This window comes from Bos javanicus, chromosome 26, assembly GCF_032452875.1.
Source record: "Bos javanicus breed banteng chromosome 26, ARS-OSU_banteng_1.0, whole genome shotgun sequence".
NCBI lineage: Eukaryota > Metazoa > Chordata > Mammalia > Artiodactyla > Bovidae > Bos > Bos javanicus.
Window position 1 is genome coordinate 46,805,580 of NC_083893.1, and position 21,857 is coordinate 46,827,436.

Consider the following 21,857-nt stretch of genomic DNA (forward strand, 5'->3'; position numbering starts at 1 on the left):
TAGCTAAAGATGTATGTCCAATCATAGTATCAAACTCTATTGACTTTATTAAACAGAAAGAATTTTATGATGAGACTTGACTTTAGGCAACCCTCAAACCAAGTCTGTGATGTTTGGAATAAAACTCCCAGATGTGCTAAGAGCGATCCCAGTTTCCCAGGGAGTCTCAGCTGAGGGTCAGGATGGCCTGTGTCTGCGTCTGCCTGGGCTGGGCCATGGGAGATCGGGACCAAGGACCGGCCAGAGGTCCACTTACTAGTGACCACGGTCATCCCTAGTGTTTGTGTAGCGGAGCTTCCTGCCTGCACTTTGTGGACAGGGCATCATGTTCGGAAGGGTCGGAACTTCAGGAAGGCCCAGATTCTGGACAGTCTGACCCGTCGGTGGATGACCTGAGCTCATGCTGTATTCTTCTGAAGGGGAGGGAACGTCAGTGTCATGGTGAGCTAACTCCAGGCTGGTTGTGGCGGTCACCTATGCTGTGGTCACTGCAGGAGAAAGGCTGTCGCCGCCCTGCAGGTCGCAGCCACCGCGCAGGAAGGACTTGCAGTCCTGGAGGTCCTGAGCCCAGTCTTGCTGGTCCCCAGGCCCCACAGGGACCGGCCCCTCTTCTGCTCGCCCCTGGTTTTCCCCGCCTGCCTGACCCTTCCTCGGCCCCCTTCTCTCCAGGAGCCTCCAGGCGTCCATGGTCCCAGCATTTACTCCTTGCCCCGATTCTGCTTTCCCTTTTCCTTGTCTCAGGTCCTTCATCCACTGCCAAGGTCGCTTGCCTGCTGGCAGCCCCCAAACTCCGCCTCCAACCAGAACTCCCTTGGAGTTCCACACGTGCATGAGGGACATCACCCGCTCGGTGGTCCACAGGGCTGGAAACTTGACCTTGAAGGCACGGTCTCACCTCTCCCCCAAACCAGCTTCTCCCCAAGGTCACCTGCTCTGTTCTCTGGGCTGTGCTCCCGTCCTTCCAGCGAGTTACAGACCATGACCCTGGCGCCATCTAATGTGTAAGTTCTAAGTCACTTCAGTCGAGTCTGACTCTTTGCGAACCCATGGACTGCAGCCCTCCAGGCTCCTCTGTCCTTGGAATTTTCCAGACCAGAACACTGGAGTGGGTTGCCATTTCCTACTCCTGGGGATCTTCCCGACCCAGGGATCGAACCTGTGCCTCTTGTGTCTCCTGAATTCGCGGGTAGGTTCTTTACCACTAGCGCTGTCTGGGAAGCCCATAGACAGCCAGATATAGCACATTAAAACCCGGCCAAGGAAGCCGGGTGACATTTGAGTTCCCGGCAACCAGTAGATGAGTCTTAGTGTGAGCAGTGAATACAGGGGACATACTGATATTCGGGTGCTGTGTTTTGTATGGATTCCTGCTTCCCAAGCAGGTCTCCAGTCTGTAGGTGCATTCCCGTCCTTCCTTTTCTTGCCTGGATGCTGTGCTCTCAAGATACACAGAGCTCCAGAGAGACATCAGAACCCTACCCCCTGCCTGGTCTGGCTTTTAGTATATGTGCTGCCGAAACGAGCACCGTGGTCTGGCTTTTAAACCTGGAGACCACACAGCCTGGCCCTATTACTCCCTGTCGCAGCGGCCCTGAATGACTCATCATACCTGACCCGGGATTTAGCCAGAGTGCCTCGCTGATAAGATACCTAACAGTAAGTAGCTGCACTAGGGCCAGCCTGCTACTCTTCTGCTACAGACTGTCCGCATCACAGCAGGAGGGTCTCAATCACAGCGGAAGCGTCTCGATCATGGCAGGAAGGGCTTGATCACCGCGGAAGGGTCTCATTCACGGAGATAGTTGCGCTCTGCGTGGCGCTTCGGAAACCCCACCCCATCAGCCTGGGACTCTTTAGGGGGAGAGGGTGTGTCAGCCCCGACTGAGCTCAATGAAGCAGCCCCCGCCTCCAGAAACAGGAGTCGCAGCTGCCTCATGCCCTCCTCCAGCCCCCGCCACCCAGCGGACTCCGTGCTGGGGAGACATCTGAGCTCGAGGTCCCCAGGGGTTTTCGGATTGAAAGCTGGACACTCCTGGTCACCCCACCGTGCACCCTGGGCACACTGGTCATGGAGGCCAGTCCTCAGAAAGAAGCAGAGAATTTGGGACGTGCGGGCTGCAGGGGGCACCTCTTAACTGCTGTGCGTCCCTGAGTTCTCTGAGAGTCCCCCCATTTGTAAAACAAGGAGTCATCCTAACGCCTGCTCCGTGCAGACTGCATAGAAAGATGGATAGAAAGTCGGAAGAGGTGGCACATGGTGAACCCTGGGCTGTGCGTGAACAGGCTGTAGGTGACTGTGTGTTTACAGAGGGCTGGGGCGGGGGGCGGCGGCGGGGGGTGGGGTCCCGGCAAAGCTCCCAAGGGTGGAAAGGCTGGCTGACTACCTTCCGGAGCCGGCAGCGACAGGGAGCACCCCGCCTGCCACCCCAAGAGGGGAGCCCTGCAGCTCTGCACGCGCCTTTTGCACGTCAGCATCCTGCGTGCTGCCTCCCCGCACCTGCTCCAAGACTCTCACCTGTCCGGCTGCCCTCAGCCTTGTGGGGCATCTTCACACGGTGCTTTGGGCGACAGAGAATGGGGAGGAGGAGGCCTGCACGCTGGAAAGCTGAGCCACGCACGCCTGGTGTACACCTAGCGTGTGCCCGGTGGGAGGAGCTGAGCCCGCACGGAGGGCCAGCTGCCAGGAGCTGGGCTGCCGCCTCGGTCCCGTCCTCTTGGTGTTCACAGGAGGAGGGGACTCCCTTTTGAGCTCTGGCCCCGCTGTTGGCCACTCACCGAGCATCTTCACAACTCCGCTGTTGGTGTGTTAGAACTGGCCTTGTACAGATGTCGTAAGCCATCCTACCAGCTGGCCGCTGAGGCCTCGGGAGGTGGGAGCTGCCTCGAGGAGCCGCCCTCGCTTCTTACCCCCACGGGTCCTGGATGACTCTCCTGAGCCCCTCATCTCCCACCCAAGCTGAGATGCCTTCCTTGCTACGGGTGGGCTGCTGCCCGAGGAGCCACACAGCCAAAGCTGACACGCCAGTCACAGCAGGGTCCGCCCTACAGGCAGGTCCACCGAACTCCGCTCTGCCCAGCCAAGTCTGAGGTTGCCTCCGTCTGCAGAGCTGAGGGCAGGCTGGCCCCTCCCCGGTCAGAGGTCTGTGCACGCACCTGGCCTGTGTGTCCAGGGGCTGGAGGGCAGGTGGGCATGGGTCTGGAGGTGGAGACACCCATCACCATTCCCCCCCAGCTGCCTTCCACGGCCTCCCCACACCCTGGTACTTCCACCTGCCCTGGGTGTGTTCAGAATTCAACCTCCTGAACCCCCAGACTTCTGTGTCTCTCAGGAACCCAGATTGGGCTCGGCGTGTGTGGAGGGTGTGTGGAGGGCAGTGTGAAGCCTGAACCTCCAGAGCCCAGGACGGGCCTCTGGCTGCAGGGCACCCTCATTCCCCTGGCGCTCTCTGCCCGGGCCGCCTGGGTGGGCCCACAGCTCACCCCCACCCTCTTTGTCCTTGTCTGAACAAGGCAGAAGTGGCGCCCGCCTCCCTGGGTGGCTGTCGGGTGAGGGGGACTCAGACCGGCCGCCCTGCTCAGCCTCGCCTCCTCCGTCGCCCCCCACCTCGTCTCTCCCCTTTTCCCCTCCTGACGTGTGGATTTCTTTGTCGTTGTTGTTCTGTCACTAAGCTGTGTCTGACTTTTGCAGCCCCATGGACTGCAGCATGCCAGGCTTCCCTGTTCTCCACGATCTCCCAGGGTTTGCTCGTGTTCGTGTCCATGGATTGTTTTGCTGGTCTCCTTTTAATGGTGTTTCCCTGGTTTTGCACTTCAGTTCAGTTCAGTCGCTCAATCGTGTCCGACTCTTTGCGACCCCATGAATCACAGCACGCCAGGCTTCCCTGTCCATCACCATCTCCTGGAGTTCACTCAAACTCATGTCTATCGAGTCAGTGATGCCTCCTGCCCCCAATCCCTCCCAGCATCAGGGTCTTTTCCAAGGAGTCAACTCTTCGCATGAGGTGGCCAAAGTACTGGAGTTTCAGCTTTAGCGTCATTCCTTCCAAAGAAATCCCAGGGCTGATCTCCTTCAGAATGGACTGGTTGGATCTCCTTGCAGTCCAAGGGACTCTCAAGAGTCTTCTCCAACACCGCAGTTCAAAAGCATCAATTCTTCGGTGCTCAGCCTTCTTCACAGTCCAACTCTCGCATCCATACATGACCACTGGAAAAACAATAAGGTTTTGCACTTAGATGCATCGCATTGCTTCTGTATGAAAGCAATTAAGTTCCAACCTTCACCAGCTCAGATAAAAAGCACCCCCTTTTGCATCTTTTCCTTTTTGACAAGCGACACCTCCTCCGAAAGTCAGGATCACTCTGGATACAGGAGGAACTTGCTGAGTCTGCACATTATCCTGCCTGAGGGGTGTTTACGATTGTTACTGAAACCCCTCATCCATGCAAGTATATTCACACCTGAAGCTTGGGAAAGGTCTGGGTTTGTTTCTCTTTTACTGTGAAAACATTTCTTTCTTTTTCATTTTGTTATTCCTCGATGCATAAAATAATAATAATCATCATCTCAGCCCTGGGGTTATTTTCTTGATTTTCTGAAACACAGGCCTGGTTGGGATCAGGCTGGATAGTCAAGGACCCGAGGCTCGCTGTCATCCTGGTTTCCCAGAGGGTGGGTGGGGAGGCCGGGGGGGCAGCCCCGTGCCTGGCAGGCAGAAAGGGCTTCACTTGTCTTCTAAGGGGTGGTTTCAGAAAGTCAGTGCTGCACTGCCCAGGGTGTTTCCCGGGCAGGTGTCTGAGGACGCTCCCTGGCTGGCTGTGCTCTGGTGGCTGTTGTTTTCCCCAGCAGCATCCTCTCTTGGAGGCCTGTGGGATGGGGGGAAGCTGGCACCCTGGGTTCATCCCCAGGGGTAGCGTGTGGGTCCCCATCTGTAGGTGAACAGTGGAGCTTGCTGGTTTTCTGGGATCAAAGCTGCCTTTCTGCCCTCGGGGTCTGTCAGCAGGCAGGAGGCTGCCCCTCGAAGTCTTCACTATGCTCCCTGGCCTGGGAACTTGGGGCCGCGGCTCTAGGAGTGGTGTTGGTCTCCATCTGTGCACGCATGCCACGCCTTGCGCACAGATGGGCCTTGAAGGGTCCCTAAAGCTGTCTGGGGTCACCTGAGAGGGGGCGATGGCTGGCCTTTCTCTTCCTGCTTTGCCTGCACTGAAGGGCTGGATAAGCAGCCGCATGCAGACCCCCTCACCTGCGCCAGAGGGGCCCCTCTGGTCAGGCCGACCTGGCTGGGACCACGGCTCGGTGCTGGCTGCCCGCAGCCAGCAAGGAGCCTGGCCCCTCAAGATGGAGGGAGTGAGTGCACCCAGTGCTGCCCACCCGCCCCCTCTGCAGCCAGAGCCGGGCAGGCCTGAGGTGGCCTCGGGGCGGTTCTGACTTCAGCTGGGGGCCCGGGAGCTTCCCTCAGCTCTGCAGACCAGAGGAGGAGGGACTGGGATCCTAGAAAACATGGCACTTCCCCAGCCTGTCTCAACCGTGATCCTCGGAACCTTCCAGGAGGAGGGGCGGGCGGGTGGACATTCTAAGCCTTGGTGTTCAGCCTCAGAAGAAGCGAGGAGCCGTCTTTGTCTGCAGTTCAACAGGTGTCTGCATGGCTCTGCTGCCTCCGGGCCAGGAGTTTCTGGGGAGCCCCAAGGCCTCTCCCTGGGAGGCACCCACACAGCCACCCCGGGCCCTGAGCCCCCTGCCTGTCCAGGCTGAGTGCCCACCCCCAAGCTCTTCCACCTTCTCTTCCTCCAGCTGCCCCGAAGGTCACTGTGACCCCTGCTCCTCCAGAAAGATTGGGGAGCAGGGGACACAGTGCACTTGACCCTGGCTCGGCCCCTTGGGGGAGGTGTCAGAGGGCAAGAGCTTGGAGGAGGCTCAGCCCAGTTCTGGTCCTGGCCCCCGGCTCCCAGCACAGCTAAGTGCCCCATCATTAAAGCAGAGGGGGACAAGGGAGAGGACGTGTGTCCCAGCACAGCTGAGTGCCCCGTCATTAAAACAGAGGGGGACAAGGGAGAGGACGTGTGTCCGGGTTGGGGCTGACTGGGGCTCTGATTATGGGCTGGCCTAAGCTCCCTGCCCAACCCCTCTGGGCGCACACACCTGGGGCTCGAGGGCTGCTGGCATCCTGGCCCCACCTGATTCGTCAGTGGCTCCAGGGCATCAGCATGTGAACAGCTGGATCGGTCCGAGCTGTTCCCCAAGCTTGTGTGCAGAGAAATTGTCCTCTGGTGGGGCAACAGGGAGCTTATCTTCCCCCGACAAGGACCATCCCAGGAGGGCACAGCGCCCACACGGATGCAGACAGAGCAGACAAGGCGTAGACATTCTCCACGAGGACCACAGAGGGAGTGGGGGTCCAGGCTGCAGGCCATGGGCTCAGTCATGGAAACAGTAGCAGCTTCCCCCCTCCCTCCCCTCACCATGGGCTGTGTCCACAGCTCTGGCTGCTTCTGGGGGGCGGGGGCGAAGAGGGTGATGGGGAGCAGGTCTTCGCAAAATACCAGCGGTCACTTGGCTGAGTTTAAGGTTCCTGGCCGCACGTGTGGTGGTGCCCTGGCGGTCAGTAGTTCTAACAACCGGCTCAGGTTGATGGTTACAGTTGACAAGACTCAATCACATTTGTTATCTCGTTGGATCCTCCTAATTTACTAATTGGGAAGGAAGATCAGAAAGGCGAAGTGTTCTGGCACAGGCCTTCATCCCTGGAAAGAAAGAGAAAGGATGAGAGAAACAGAGAGAAAGAGAAAGAGAGACCCTCAACACAGCCAGGCTTTCAGTCTCGGGGAAGATGGAAGCTGTTCTGAATTGCCTAAGGGTTTTATTTCCTTCCACCTCGTTCACTGAGCATCACCCCTTTGCCAGATGGACACACATGTGAGAGCCGCTCCGCCCTCAGGGAGCCCCCAGGGCAGGGGTCATTCTGTCCAGCAGAACGAACTTTACCGTAGTCCTGCTGGGAAGCTTTTTCTGAATGTCTTTAAGGGAACCGTCCACACCGTTGCCAGGGGAGACCGTTGGTCCTCCTTACCCTGGGAAGATCCCGGGGCTTCCCAGGGACCACATTCTCTGGACACAGCCCCCCTTGCCTCGTGATGCCCTCTGCCCCTCGTCCCACCCCCCATCCTGGACCGATCGACTCCTCACTGAGAAGACACCCCTCGCTCCAGGCAGCCTTTCAGACCTCCCTGGAGTGGGGGGCAGGCATCCCCGCCAGGTGCTGCCAGCTCTTGTGTCCACCCCTCCGGGCACGTCAGAGCTGCTCTGCATGGTAATTGTTCCATTATTTCATTTCTCCCGCCAAAACACAAGCTCTGAAGGAGGCAGGGGGGTGGTCATTTCCTCCAGTTGTCTCTCCAGTCTTTGGTGAACAGTCAACTCGGTAGATATCACTGAAAGAGGAGAGAATGAATGAACAAGTAGTCCAACCAACAGAGAGCTGCAGGTCTGCGGCGCTCACTCAGGCAGCCGGTGAACTCAGGTCTGGGAAATCAAATGTGTGTTTAAACCTGGCCACTGAGGTCCTGTCCACGCCCCTCATCTTTGGGCGTCTCCGTGGCCCACCCCAGGGGGGTGGACCCCGTGTGGTCCAGGCTTCACCCAACGGGCGTCACCCGGCCCTTGAGGTTGGCTACCTTCTTCTCTGTTGTCCACACTCCTGAGTGGAGGTCAGTGGAGGCAGGTGGGCCTCAGCACTGGTGCCTTCTCCTTAGGGACAGATGCTGGGAGGACCGTGTGGTCGCCACCATTTGTCACTGTCATTTTGCTGAGTCCCAGGGCACTTCTGTATTAGCATTCGGTGAGTGGCTGTTTCAGGAACTCTGTGCCCAAGGACGATGGATGGAAGATGCAGGAAGCGTTGACCTTTTCGTTTAGATCAAACAGCTCTTCTTCTTCGTTAATTTCACTCATTTTCAGCTGCAAGTTTCACTGTGCACACACCAAAGGTGAGGCGATAGGTGTTAATGCTCTCATAGAAGACGAACTTCACAAACCATCAGACGAGGCCAGTTGGAGATCAGAGTCATTTTCAAACAGAAAGTCAGTTAATTTCAATGGTGGTTCTGCTGTTTTTCCATGTCATGGAATCCAGCCACAACTTGAAAATTCACTCCATCAAAGGGAAGCACCTGACGTGATGGGTGCAAATTTGATGAGAGTTCAGCCTCTATCATACAGTTATTTGCTTTGTGGGATCATATAAATACTGATGAACCTTCGTGTTTGTGGTGAATGTAACACCCATGGAATTGATTGCAGTCTACAAAAATTTATAATTGTGTCCAAACCAACTGTCCCATCAGTTAAAATAGAAGCTGTAGATGTTAGACTTTATAAATGCTGATAGCTGCAAGAGTAATTGAGCTGATGTTGAATTTTTTTAAATACTTCGGCTTGGAACATGCATTTTCTCTTCTCTACTCATCATCAGATTTCATTCAAAGAATAATTTGTTAATCAACCTAAGTATCCAAAGATGATAAACTTTTTTCCGATACAAGCCCCTCTTGGTTTTATTCTGTTCTAAATGATTTGGAAATAGAAGCAGTTTATTAGAATTTAATAGACTTAGTCAACAAATAGAACACCAAAAAACACAACCACAAAGCAAAACCAAAAGCTCTCAGCTTTGGAAACTTTTGTAGAATTGCAGTTATTGAAAATATAGGTTATGAATAAGAAAGCATTAAAATCTATTCCTACAAAAGCAAGGGAGGAAGAAAACACTTTAATGATGACAGCCCACAAGATGCTAATTTGAAAAAAATTACAATTTTATGAAGAAATGTACACATTAAGGATATTAAAAAATATGTTCAAAGTGAAACATATTAAGAACAGACAAATCTAAGAAATTGATTAGAGCTGGTGAATACGTGCTGAGAATAAACGTTCATATTCTCATTTTATCTTTACATAGTATAAAAAGGTTATTTTTTGTCCAAAAATATTGCTGTAATGTGTGAGAAGTGTGAAAGTGAACGTGGCAGTCACTCAGTCATGTCCAACTCTTTGCGCCCCCATGTACTTCAGCTCACCAGGCTCCTCTGTCCATTGAATTTTCCAGGCAAGAATACCAGAGTGGGTAGACATTCCCTTCTCCAGGGAATCTTTCTGACCCAGGGATCGAACCCAGGTCTCCTGCACTGAAGGCAGATTCTTTACTGTTTGAACCTGTGTTTAGATATGTTAATTGTGTTTTCTAGAATTTTTCAAAATTAAAAAAAATAGTTTTGAACATAACTATTAATAGATTTCCATTTTAATACCACCAAAATGCTCTTCAATAATTAAATATTTTAGAAACCACATTGTTGTTCAACCCCATGGACTGCAGCACGCCAGGCTTCCCTGTCCTTCACCATCTCCTGGAGCTTGCTCAAACTCATGTCCATTGAGTCAGTGATGCCAATCAACCATCTCGTACTCTGTCATCCGATTCTCCTTCTTTCACTTTTCCAGCATCAGGGTCTTTTCTAATGAGTTGGCTCTGCACTTCAGGCGGCCAGTATTTGAGCTTCAGCTTCAGCATCAGTGCTTCCAGTGAGTATTCAGGATTGACCTCCTTTAGGATGGACTGATTGGATCTCCTTGCTGTCCAAGCGACTCTCCAGAGTCTTCAACACCTCAGCTTAAAAGCACCAATTCTTGGGCACTGAGCTTTCTTTATAGTCCAACTCTCACATCCATACATGACTACTGGAAAAACCATAGCTTTGACTAGCTGGACTTTTGTTGGCGAAGTAATGTCTATGCTTTTTAATATAGTGTCTAGGTTTGTCATAGCTTTTCTTCCAAGGAGCAAGTGTCTTTTGATTTTGTGGCTGCAGTCAATATCTGCCTTGATTTTGGAGCCCAAGAAAATGAAGTCTGTCACTGTTTCCATTGTTTTCTCATCTATTTACCATAAAAGTAATGGAACTGGATGCCATGATCTTAGTTTTCTGAATGTTGAGCTTTAAGCCAGCTTTTTCACTCTCCTCTCTCACCTTCACCAAGAGGCTCTTTAGTTTCTCTTCACTTTTTACCATAAGGGTGGTATCATCTGCATATCTGAGGTTGTTGATATTTCTCCTGCAATCTTGATTTCAGCTTGTGCTTCATCCAGTCTGGCATTTCACATGATGTACGCTACATGTAAGTTAAATAAGCAGGGTGACGATATACAGCCTGGATGTACTCCGTTCCCAATTTGGAACCAGTCCATTGTTCCATGTCCCATTCTAACTGTTGCTTCCTGACCTGCATACAGGTTTCTCAGGAGGCAGGTCAGGTGTTCTGGTATTTCCATTTCTTTAAGAATTTTCCACAGTTTGTTGTGATTCACATAGTCAAAGTCTTTGGCATAGTCAATAAAGCAGAAATAGATGTTTTTTTTTTAATTCTCTTGCTTTTTCGATGATTCTGTGGATGTTGGCAATTGGATCTCTGGTTTCTCTGCCTTTTCTAAATCCAGCTTGAATATCTGGACGTTCCCAGTTCACGTACTATTAAAACCTGGCTTGGAGAATTTTGAGCATTACTTTGCTAGCTTGTGAAATGAGTGCAATTGTGTGGTAGTTTGAACCTTTTTTGGTCTTGCCCTTTTTTGGGATTGGAATGAAAACTGACCTTTTCCAATCCCTTGGCCACTACTGAGTTTTCCAAATTTGCATAGAAAGCACATAGCTGTCGTTGTTTTAGCCCCTCCTTCACTCTCCAAAGAGTCCTGGTTTAGATGAGAAATTATAGGACATGCGTCCTGAGGGCTCTGAGTGCAGTGGCTTTAAATCCCCAGCATGATAGCTCCTAAACCCTCATCTGCTCCTTTCTGAAGGAACCCCGCCTGTTTTCATAATTGAGAACAATAGAACCTGCTGTTTTAACCATGTGTGAGGGGCTGGAGCAGAAGGAAGAAAGCACTACCCTCTTGGGACTGCAGGGGGCAGTCTGACTCAGTCCGTCAGGACACCCAGGACCAGCTGGGAAGGACACTTCCTTCCAGGCCCCTCTGGGCAAGAGGGGTCAGCCAGGCAGCACCTCCTCAAAGACACCAGGTCATCAGGACTCCAGCCCTAAATGCCTTGGTCTCCCCCCAGCTCCCCTCCGCATTCCTAAGCCGAGCACCCCAACCTCACCTCTGCCCCTCCCCCATGCCCCCCAGATAGAACGCAAGACCCCTCCCTTCCAGCCAAGCCCCAGGTCCCGCTCCTGTTGGCGGTCTGCACTGGAATGGCCCACAGCCCCTTGAAAACCAACTTGTCACTCCCCGCAGGAAAGCAGGGCACTCTCTGTGGGATTTCGGTGAGCGTCTGTGGGGTGCTTTATCTCAGAACCTCGGCTAGCCCATCACATGTCACGGGAGCTCAGGAATTGGTAGCCCGTGTTCCTGTTTCATGCTCCAAGCTAAAATGACCTTTATCCTCAGCCTGGGGCCCCCCCTCCCTGTCTCAGCTAATGAACAAAGTCCCCTCCCATCCACCTCCTGGTCCCTCTGACACCCACTCTTCACACATCGCCTGATTGCCACCCACCTGGATTCCACCTCACATCTCACTTCCCCTCCCTTCCCATGTCCTGGTTTAGTCCAGACCTACTCAGTCTATTGCCTAGACCAGCACATCTCTAGTCGTAATGTATGTGCCATGCTAAGTCACTTCAGTTGTGTCCGACCCTTGTGACCCCATGGACTGTAGCCTGCCAGGCTCCTCTGTCCATGAGGATTCTCCAGGCAAGAATACTGGAGTGGGTTGCCATTTCCTTCTCCAGGGGATCTTCCCGACCCAGGGATCGAACCCAAGTCTCTTGGGTCTCCTGCACTGCAGGCGGGTTCTTTACCACCAGCACCGCCTGGCGTAGAAACCACCCAGGGATCTCCTGAAGGGTGACAGGCCTTGCGTTCCTGACAAGCTCCCAGGACCACCCTGGGGCAGCAGAGGCTTCCCCGCACACCCCCACAGCCCCCAACCCCATCTTGGGTGGCTCATGAAGGCTTCTAGTGCTCAATCACTCTGGAAACCTTCCTGGCAGCTCCTTGCTCAGAGTCAAGTTTCTCAGCTTCAGTCTGTGTGAGATCCATCACTCTGCATATATTTGGATTTCAAACATCTGGAATCTGGACTTAGGCCCCGGGAGCTGGCATCTTTGTTCAATGCCCCCAGTGGTTCTATTAATATAGGTTTGGGGAGGGGGGTTGTTTTGTTTTGGCTGCACCACATGGCTCGGTGCGGGGGGACTTAGTTCCCAAAGCAGGGATTGAACCTGGGCCCCAACAGTGAAAGTGCTGAGTCCTAGTCTCTGGACGGCCAGGGAACCCTGATGATGCAGGCCGTTGGTGGAAACAAGCCTCTAACAGCAGGCAGTGCCTTCAACCTGGCACTCGAGGGCCTTCTCAGCGCAGCCCCGTCTTTCTGCCTTTGCTCTTCTCTGCTTCTTCCTGTACTGGAGCTCCAGCAGAGCAAGCCGTCCGCTCTCTGGACAGTAGGTCGGCCTCCGCCTCCCTCAAGCCTCCGTCCCGCCCTGCTGTGTCCTGGTCAGACCCTCTGGACCCAGCCTCTGCCACCTCCCCGGTGCCGCACAGCCCTCACCTCCCTCCCCTGGGGCTGCGGCCACAAGCCTGGAGCTGGGGTGGGGTCTCGGAGCGGGGATACCCTGTTTCCCATTCACCCTTCCAGCTCCCTGGAGCAGTTCTAGGGCAGGGACTGGACCGTATTCATCTCCCCATTTCCAGGACCAGCATCTACCTGCCCCAGAGTCATTTCCCACAGGAGAGTATTACAAAGGCATCAGATGGAGTTAAGAGGGGCAATTTTAATCCAGGGTGTAGCTGGCTGACTTTTGATGGGTGTAAAAACAAAGTCTGCTTTGTTGGAAATAAACCGTTTCGATGATCTCAGTTCCATAGAGCAGTGTGCCCCACGCCTCACAGTACTGAACATTTGATGGGCACACAAGTACAGATTAAGTGCAAATCGTTAAAGTCCAGTGTGGGTTTAATTGCTGTTTGAAGCATTATTTTTATCAGGTAGCTTGTGTAAACCGTTTGGGGTGAACGGCCGGGGACTGGCAAGGCGTCATTGGCCACATAGTGTAAGTGCTCGGTTCCCGGACTCTAGGTGGTGGGGTTGATTTGAACTCTGGAAGGGCTGATGCTGAAGCTGAAACTAATCCTTTGGCCACCTGATGCAAAGAGCTGACTCACTGGAAAAGACCCTGATACTGGGAAAGATTGAAGGCAGGAGGAGGAGATGACAGAGGATGAGATGGTTGGATGGCATCACCGACACGATGGACATGAATCTAAGTAAACTCCGGGAGTTGGTGATGGACAGGGAGGCCTGGCGTGCTGCAGTCCATGGGGTTGCAGAGTCAGACACGACTGAGCAACTGAACTGAGCTGAACTGAGCTGAGTGTTTAGTGCCCTCTGCTGGTCATACTGGGCAAATCACCTGCTGCTCCCGGAGACACCTGCAGACCTCGTGGTGTCTGATACCTGATGGGATGGTCTTGTCTGGCCTCCCCTTAGACTGTTGAACATTTGGAAGAGAGGGTTTTTAAATTAACCTATTGGTGAGAAAAATGTTCCACCTAGGAGTTCTGCCTCTCTGTGTTGTATTAAACCAGTTAATACTTTCTAAGTAATTACTCTACAGTTTACTCAAATATTTTTTAGTGATCTCATTTCTTTTTTGTTTTCATTTCTTTATTGAAGTATCATTAATTTAAAATACTGTTAGTTTAAATTGCACAGCACAGTGATTCACTTTTGTATATATTCTTATATATATAAAAGATTCACTTGAGTTCAATTCAGTCGCTCAGTCGTGTCTGACTCTTTGCAACCCCATGGACTGCAGCACACCAGGCCTCCCTGTCCATCACCAGCTCCCGGAGCTTGCTCAAACTCATGTCCATCGAGTCGGTGGTGCCATCCAACCATCTCATCCTCTGTCGTCCCCTTCTCCTCCTGCCTTCAATCTTTCCCGGCATCAGGGTCTTCTTTTTCAGATTCTCTTCCATCATAGTTTATCACTAGATATTGAATGTAGTCCCCTGTGCTCTATAGTAGGCCCCTGTGGTCTACCTATCTTACGTATAATAGTGTGTATGTTAATCCCAAGCATCTCATTTATTCCCCTTCACCCCTTGTTCCCCTTTGGTAGCCATAGGTTTGTTTTCTGTGTCTGTGAGTCTATTTCTGTTTTGTAAATAAGTTCATTTGTATCGTTTTTTTTAGATTCCACATAAGTGACATCATGATATTTGTCTCTCTCTGACTTACTTCACTCAGTATAATAATCTCTAGGTCCGTCCATGTTGCTGTAAATGGCCTTATTTCCTTGTAAAAGGAATGAGTACCATTCCATTGTGCATCTGTACCACTTCTTACTTATCCATATATGAAGAGTATCGTGACAGCACTCAGTAACAATTTATTTAATGCACTGTATGCAGAGCTGCCTGTCAGGGGTTGAGAGCTTTTGCCTCCAATTGTTCTGGGTTCCATTCGGGGCTCTTGCATTTCCTCTGAACAGAGTTCGGGCCGGTTCCCCCACAGGGCCTCAGTCTCTCAGTCCTGGAGGGATAACTGTGGGGCTGGAACCCATAGAAAAGGTCTAGCACACAGTAGGCACTCACAGAATGCGAGCTGTTTTGTGTGTATGGCTCGCTTTCTAAATCTGAAATATATTTTGGAAAAAAAAGAGAGGAAGGGACTGGAAGTGCTGATTGGGACGATGGCAGTTGCTCGGGGATAATTGCTGTAGATGCGCTTGGAATGGTCTCGTTCTAATAGTGGTGATTGCCGGGAGATGATCGGCACTTTTTTGCGCTCGCTCAAATTATGAGGAACCCGTGTTTCTTGGCTTTGGTCCATTCGTATTTCTGAGAAGGCTTCTTGCTGGGAAGTGCTGCCTGTGAGCCCGGGCACCCAGGCTGACCATGGGTGGGTTTATGGATGAAACGGGGGGTGGTGTCCAGGAGAGAGGATGCGCCTGCCATGGCAGCATCAGATCCCGCTCGGCAGGTGCCACTGCCCGCCTTCACCTGCAGGGAGCAGGCGGGGTTTAGGAGGGCTTTCTCCACCACACAGAGGTCACGTCAGGATTCCCAAGGGCCTGTGGCATCTTGGCAAACTGCAGCACCAAGTGGGAGTCGCAGGCGACATCCTGCAGGTCTCATGGGCGAAAGAGCCTTTTTCTCTATTGAGCCACGTCACGGTCCAGGCTTGCCCAGTGCATCCATCCATCCACCCAACAGATACTTTCCTCTGCCCCAAGGTGCCCGAGTGGCTCTGCCAGATGAGCTGACCGCCCCGTGCCCCAGGTAGGGGCTTCCCTCTGCTTCCCCTGAGAGCTCAGACCTGAGCAGAGCCAGATGCAAGGCTGTCAGCCCGGAGTCGAGAAGCTTAGATGAGATGATGCAGGAACACTGCAGGCCAAGTGTTCGGCTGCGAGGGGCAGCAACAGGAGGCCAGAACCTCATCCCCGTCAGCGCTCACACCTCACCAGGGAGGGGACAGAGCTGGGCTTTATGACAGTTAGTGAGGCTCTGGAGTGGGGACCGGTGGACGACCAGGGGCTGGAAGTATTCAGGAACCTTTTCCTGTAGCTCGGGTGGGAGGCAGTCCAGGCCAGCACCTGGGAATAAGGGCCAGGCTGTGGCTGCGGTTGTGACCACGGGGACAGCAGAGGTGGATCCTGTGCTGGTGGCCGGAGCCCCACTCCCGATCCCCCGGTCCTGTGACCACAGGCCGGTCAACCCGCTCCTCCCTGAGCCCGTGATCCTTCCCGAGGGCAGTCATGCTGCCGTGAGGCAGCACAGGAACACTCCGCCGTGTCCTGGCGGGCAGCGAACTGCTCCTACATGTTCAGCCAGTTACCGTCGGCAGCAATCCAGAAGCCAGGGTGAGCCGCCTCTTTGAAGGGCTGGGAAGCTGCTGCTCAGAATCCCAGACGGCGTGTGGTTCTCAGAGTCTTTTCTTCCCAGGCACGTCCAAGTTCTTGTTTGTCTCCTCTCTCCCCCTTAAAACAGACAAACAAAAAAGGAAACTAACCTGAACAGCAGGAGCGTCTATAACCTAAGGGTAGTCATGGAGTTCCTAACCAGGCTTGTTCTAAGTTGAAATTAATTCCCAAGTGCAGGTGGAAATCGTGCCGGTACACAGACCTCTCCTGCTAGACAGGCCTCTCCGAAAGCACCCCCAGGCCACCCTGATCCCCGGTCCACCCTGTTTTTTTGTTTTTGTTTTTGTTCCTGGGTCCCTCTGTGTCTTCCTTGAGCTTCCCGCCTCGTGGAAGCTGGCCAGCCCCAGGTGGGCGGTGGCGAGTCCTCTGAGCCCCTCCTGCCTCTTCCAGGGTCGCTATGGAGCCCTTCTGTCCGTTCCTGCTGGCCGGTGTTAGCCTGCCCCTCGCCAAGGCTCTCAAGGGCAACGAGACCACCACCACCACCACCCCCACCGCTCAGAGCAACTGGACCTCCACGACCGCAGGTACGACCCCGCCGCCTCTTTCCCTCTGTCCTCCCGCCCCCACAGCCCCCTCCCTCTCCTCCTGATTAGCTTGTGAGGTGATGGGCAGGTAGGTGGCCTCCTCAGCCTGCTTCTGACGTTATGAGTCTGTAAATCAAGCTGGCTAGGAACAGGTACCCAGGATTTGACTGGAGCAAAGCTGGGCACTCAGAAGGCAGCAGACATAAGCCCAGGCTGAGAGTCGGATCAGCTCCAGTGGGAGCAGGAGAAACACTCCACTGTGAGGGACCCAGTTGAGACCAATCCTGTACAAACACTGATGAGTCCATAGCAGGTATTTAAACGCTGGCATGACGTTTGATGACATTCACTAAGAAATTAATATTTTGGATGATGAGATATTGGTATAGTAGTTGGGTTTATTTAAAAGAAAATAAGAGACAAAGGTCCAAGTAGTCAAAGCTATGGTTTTTCCAGTAGTCATGTACTGATGTGAGAGCTGGACCGTAAAGAAGGCTGAGTGCCGAAGAATTGATGCTTTCAAACTGTGGTGTTAGAGAAGACTCTTGAGAGTCCCTTGGACAGCAAGGCGATCAAACCAGTCAATCCTAAAGGAAATTAACCCTGAATATTCATTGGAAGGACTGATGTTGAAGCTCCAATCCTTTGGCCACCTGATGCAAAGAGCCAACTCGTTGGAAAAGGCCTTTATGCTGGAAAAGACAGAAGGCAGGAGAAGGGGACGACAGAGGGTGAGATGGTTGGATGGCATCACCAACTCGATGGACATGAGTCTGAATAAACTCCAGGAGTTGGTGATGGACAGGGAGGCCTGGCGTGCTGCAGTTCATAGAGTCACAAAGAGTCGAATACGACTTAGCGATTGAACAACAAAGCGCCTGTTACCTTTTAGAGACGCATACTTGAGTATGCGGAAGAAAGGGATAAGGTGCCTAGGGATGACCTGGAAAAGAGTGAGTGGCCGGGCAGGAGGTGGTCAGGGCTGTGGACCCACAGGGTTGATCCAAAAAAGTCTGGAGGCAGATACACAGGGGGTTCTTACTCTAGCCTGTCACTGATTTCATACATTGGAAGTTAGAAAGGAGGAAAGGGAAAAGAATGCTGGATACATGTGGCAAGAGAAACATGCTAGGTGAGCAGACAGGGAAAGGAAGAGCACACGTCACATGGTCCCACGTGAGCGAGATGCCCGGCACAGGCTGATCACTGCGGGCAGCCGTGTATGAGTGGCTGACTGGGGCTGGGGCGGGGGACGGGGATTGACCACAGATGGGCAGGAGCGATCTCAGTGGGTTGGTGAAGTTCCAAAGCTGGATGCTGGTGATGGCTGCACGACTGTGAATTTACTAAAACACATTGAATTGCGTGCTCAGAATGGGTGTGTTTTATAGCTGGTAAATTTCACCTCCATAAGACAAATGCTACACAAAGTTAAAAGAAGAGCAGGGAAGGAGAGAAGAGGAGAAGCAAGAGCAAACGCTGCTGAATCGCCCACCTGTGTTCACACCCAGCTCTGCCGCTGAGCGGCTGAGTGGCCTCGGCCTTGAGTAAGTCGCTGCACCACCTCGTGCTTCGGTGTCCCCATTCGCAAGGTGTGATGACAGCACCCACTTCAGCCGGTGTCCCCATTCGCAAGGTGTGATGACAGCACCCACTTCAGCCGGTGCTGAGCAGATTGACAGAGACAGCCGTGCAGGGGTGTAGAGCACTCCTCAATGTTGGCTGTTTGTAGCAGAAGACTGTGCTGGAGGTGGCCTATTCCCTGGCCAGACTCTCACCGCCCAGAGAGCTGGCTGTCCAGCATCTTTTAGCATCTCCTTCTTGGACGTGTGCCTGACACAGAGGGAGACCCCGCTGGGTGAGTTCTGAGCCCCCGAGGAGCTGATGGGAGCATCCTGGGCACCCCACGCCTCCCGGGTAGACTTGTAGGCCTGTGTGTGTCTGCTGGCTCCTGCCCGTGGCGGGTCAGCAGGAGTCTGTAACCAGCGGGGGGCTGGACCCCCTCCCCCTCCCCCTGGGGCTGTTAGTCCCACCCGGCTGCTCCAACCCCACCCCGTCCTTCCCCCGAGACTCCCAGACGTAGCACTCCAGGACTTCTGTGATAGGGCTGGGTCAGGGTTCTTCAGAAAAATGGAGTCCACAAGATGTATACTTATGTCTATACTTATACTTATTACAAGGAACTGGCTCACTCGATTGTGGAGGCTGGTAAGTCCAAAATCTGCAGAGCCAGTGCCCTAGTTTCAGTCCAGAGACTGGCAGGCTGCTCTAGAAGCAGAAGGCGTGATGCCCCATTTGGAAGGCAGTCAGGCAGGAAGAATTCCCTCTTACTCACAGGGAGGCTCCAGCTTTTTGTTCTGTTCAGACCTTCAACTGATCAGATGTGGCCCACCCACCGTGAAGAGGGCAGTCTGCTTTTCTCAGAATAACAACTCAGACATTGATTCTCATCCAAACGGCGTCCCTCTAGAAACACCCAGATTACTCAGATATATTAACCAATTATCTGAGCACTTTGTGGCCAGTCAAGTTGACCCATGAAATTAAGCATCACGACTTGGTCATGGTGAGCCTTCAGGAAAACAGAGACTATCAACTTCCCTCCAGAAGGAGGTGCACCAAGGTGATTAGAGTTGGTGCCATTCAGCCTGGGGTCAGGAGTTCAAGCCCCATCCAGCCGGAGGGCGTCACATGATTTCCTGACTTTGAACAAACCCTACAAAGGCCCCTGAGAGCGGGGAGAATTGAGGTTCCCTGCTGACCTAAGTCTCCGGCCAGGAGAGCAGTTCCAGGTGCCTGACCTGGATCTTTGGCAACTAGCAGCACTGTCTTCATGTTGAAACTCCAGAGAAATCCACAGCCACAGAAAAGAGAGACCAGAAATGGCAGCAGATAGAAACTGCATTCAGCACACTGCCTTGCTCCAAGCTGGCCCTCTGGGTACCGGGTCACTGGCAAGCACTGCAGCTGGGACCCTCGGGACAGTGCTTCCCAGGGCCAGGCAGAGAGAGCTGGCCTCTGCTGGCCCAGGGCTCAGCAGCTGCAGGATCATTTAGCAAAACTTTTCAACCCAGCAGAGCATACTTTGCCCCAAAGTAGGGAGGAAAGGCCGCAGTGGTGTTGATGCACCTGGAGGTGGCAGCAGGGGCACCACCAGGGTGACTGGCTCCCCAGTCCTAGGCTCACCTAGAAATAAAATGACCGACTGATAACTCAGCTCTCTGGGGCAGAGGCTTCCCATGTGGCGCTAGTGGTAAAGAGCCCGCCTGCCAATGCAGGAGACATAAGAGACGGGGGTTCGATCCCTGGCTGGGGAAGATCCCCTGTAGGAGGGCATGACAACCCACTCCAGTGTCCTTGCCTGGAGAGTCTCATGGACAGAGGAGCCTGGTGGGCTACAGTCTGTAGGGTTGCACAGAGTCGGACACGACTGAAGTGACTTAGCACACACAGGGCTGAGGCAGAACCAAGGGGCTTCTCCACCCACCGCCGCCCAGCCCTGCCTCACAGGGCCGTCCATCCCAGTGGGTGGTCTGCACAAGTTGAAGTGTGCAGATGCACTGGTAAGGCCTGAACTCCCAGGACAGCCCCCGACTTTTAATCTCCAAGACCAGATTCCTGCACACCAGCGCACACACATGCACACCTCTCAGCTGTGTGGGCATGTGCATTTGCACGAACATCTGTCCACACCTGACTTGGAGTACTGGCTGCATAGAGTTGGGGGAGATTTGGGGGGAAGGCTGCCCCGAGTAGACCACCAGCCTACTTACCTCCGGGAAAACCCCCCTCTGCTCCCCCTGCTTGGACCCTCAGCCCCACCCAGTCTGAGCTACCTCAGTGTGAAGTGAAAACAGAAAGTGACTCAAATTTCCTCTTAGTCACCACACCGACTTCCCATGCAGAGCCCATTGGTGGCCCTGGGTGGGACACAACCCAGCCTGCGGAGGCCCAGGTTGGCTTTCAAAACTGCATTTAGATTGAATTGCTCACCGATATTTAAAAATCCGATCATTTTTACATAAAAATGGAGATTTCTCCTTTTGGTGAATTAGAGAATTAAGCTCTTGAGCTGCATCTTTCCTTGGTCCCAGTGGGTTGGGGTTGAGATACATCCAGTCCAGCAAGACAGCCACGCACACCCCCAGCTCTCCCGAGCCCCCCCGAGCCTGCTGGTCCTTGGGGGTCCGCACCTGACCTCTGCCTTCCAGAAGAGAGGCAGCTGTGACATCTGACGGAAAGCCAGAGCAGGGAATCCCGTTTGCCACTGTGATCGGTCACTTCTGTCCACATGCACAGCCCCTCTCTGGGGGCTTGGGCCGTTCAGCCCCGGTCCTTGCGGGAGTGCCCTGGAATGTGAGGTGCTCCTTGGGGAGTGAGGGCATTTTGGTGAGGAAGGGGACATCCTGAGGAGGCAGGAGCAGAGTCAGCGTCAGGGGAGAAGGTGGGGTCTGAGGGTGGCAGCCAGGCCACCAGAGCCTGCTGGAATTCGGGCTTGGAGGGCAGGTCGCGGGTATCCATGTTGTGTCCAGAGATGGGGGAACCTGCTGGTGGAGGTAAGGGGTGAAGGGGGAGCAAGGGTGAGTCTGGGCAGGCGGGATCAGGAGGCGGGATCGGGAAGCGGGATCAGGAGCTCGCAACTCTGAGAGGCCGGCTCACCACGTGGCAACAGGTCTCTTTCTAGCCGAAGGTCAGGCTGCTGGCCTGTGCCCTGAGCTCGTATGGAGGCCTGGGGGGGCTCCTCACCCATCCTGGGACAGAGCAGGGGACGTCTGCACCCCCTATGTCCTCCATCTTCTGTTATGGGGAGCGTCAGGTGCGCAGGACCTGGGGAAACAGGCCAATGGGGGTCTGGGCCCTCCCTACCCTGCAGCAGGGGGCCTCGGGCCAGTCAGGTAACCGGATCCCTGGATTGGGCTCTTCTCAATTACGTGCTGGGCATCTAAGTGGAGGCGCCTGGGTGGATACCAGTGACCAGGATGGTGGATTGCCTGGCAAACCTGTGAAGCAGGGAGCCAGCGTCCAAGATGAGGGGCTCTGGAAGGAGAGAGCTTGCAAGCTGTGTAAAGCGGGGCGCTGTTGTCCAGGGTGAAGGACTGTTGAAGGAGAGGGTTTACAAACTGTTAAGTGGGGTTCTGGTATGAGGAAGAAGGGTCCATAGGGAGGGACTGCTTTGCAAATTGTGAAGCTGGGCGCTGGTGTCCAGGGTGAAGGACTGTTGAAGGAGAGGGTTTACAAACTGTTAAGTGGGGTTCTGGTATGAGGAAGAAGGGTCCATAGGGAGGGACTGCTTTGCAAATTGTGAAGCTGGGCACTGGTGTCCAGGAAGAAGGGCCGATGGGGTGGGGGCTAAT

General features: G+C 53.6%; 1 protein-coding gene across 4 annotated transcripts in view; it reads left to right on the forward strand.

Moving 5' to 3' along the window:
* The window catches only part of PTPRE (protein tyrosine phosphatase receptor type E), a 182,519-nt gene that overhangs the window by 119,431 nt on the left and 41,231 nt on the right, over nt 1–21,857 (forward strand). For all 4 annotated transcript variants that reach the window (XM_061403850.1, XM_061403847.1, XM_061403846.1 and 1 more), the window contains one exon: nt 16,370–16,503. In XM_061403850.1, coding sequence (XP_061259834.1) covers nt 16,377–16,503 — 127 coding nt within the window. In that variant the 5' untranslated portion in view covers nt 16,370–16,376. Of the gene's footprint in view, nt 1–16,369; nt 16,504–21,857 lie in introns of those variants that run through there.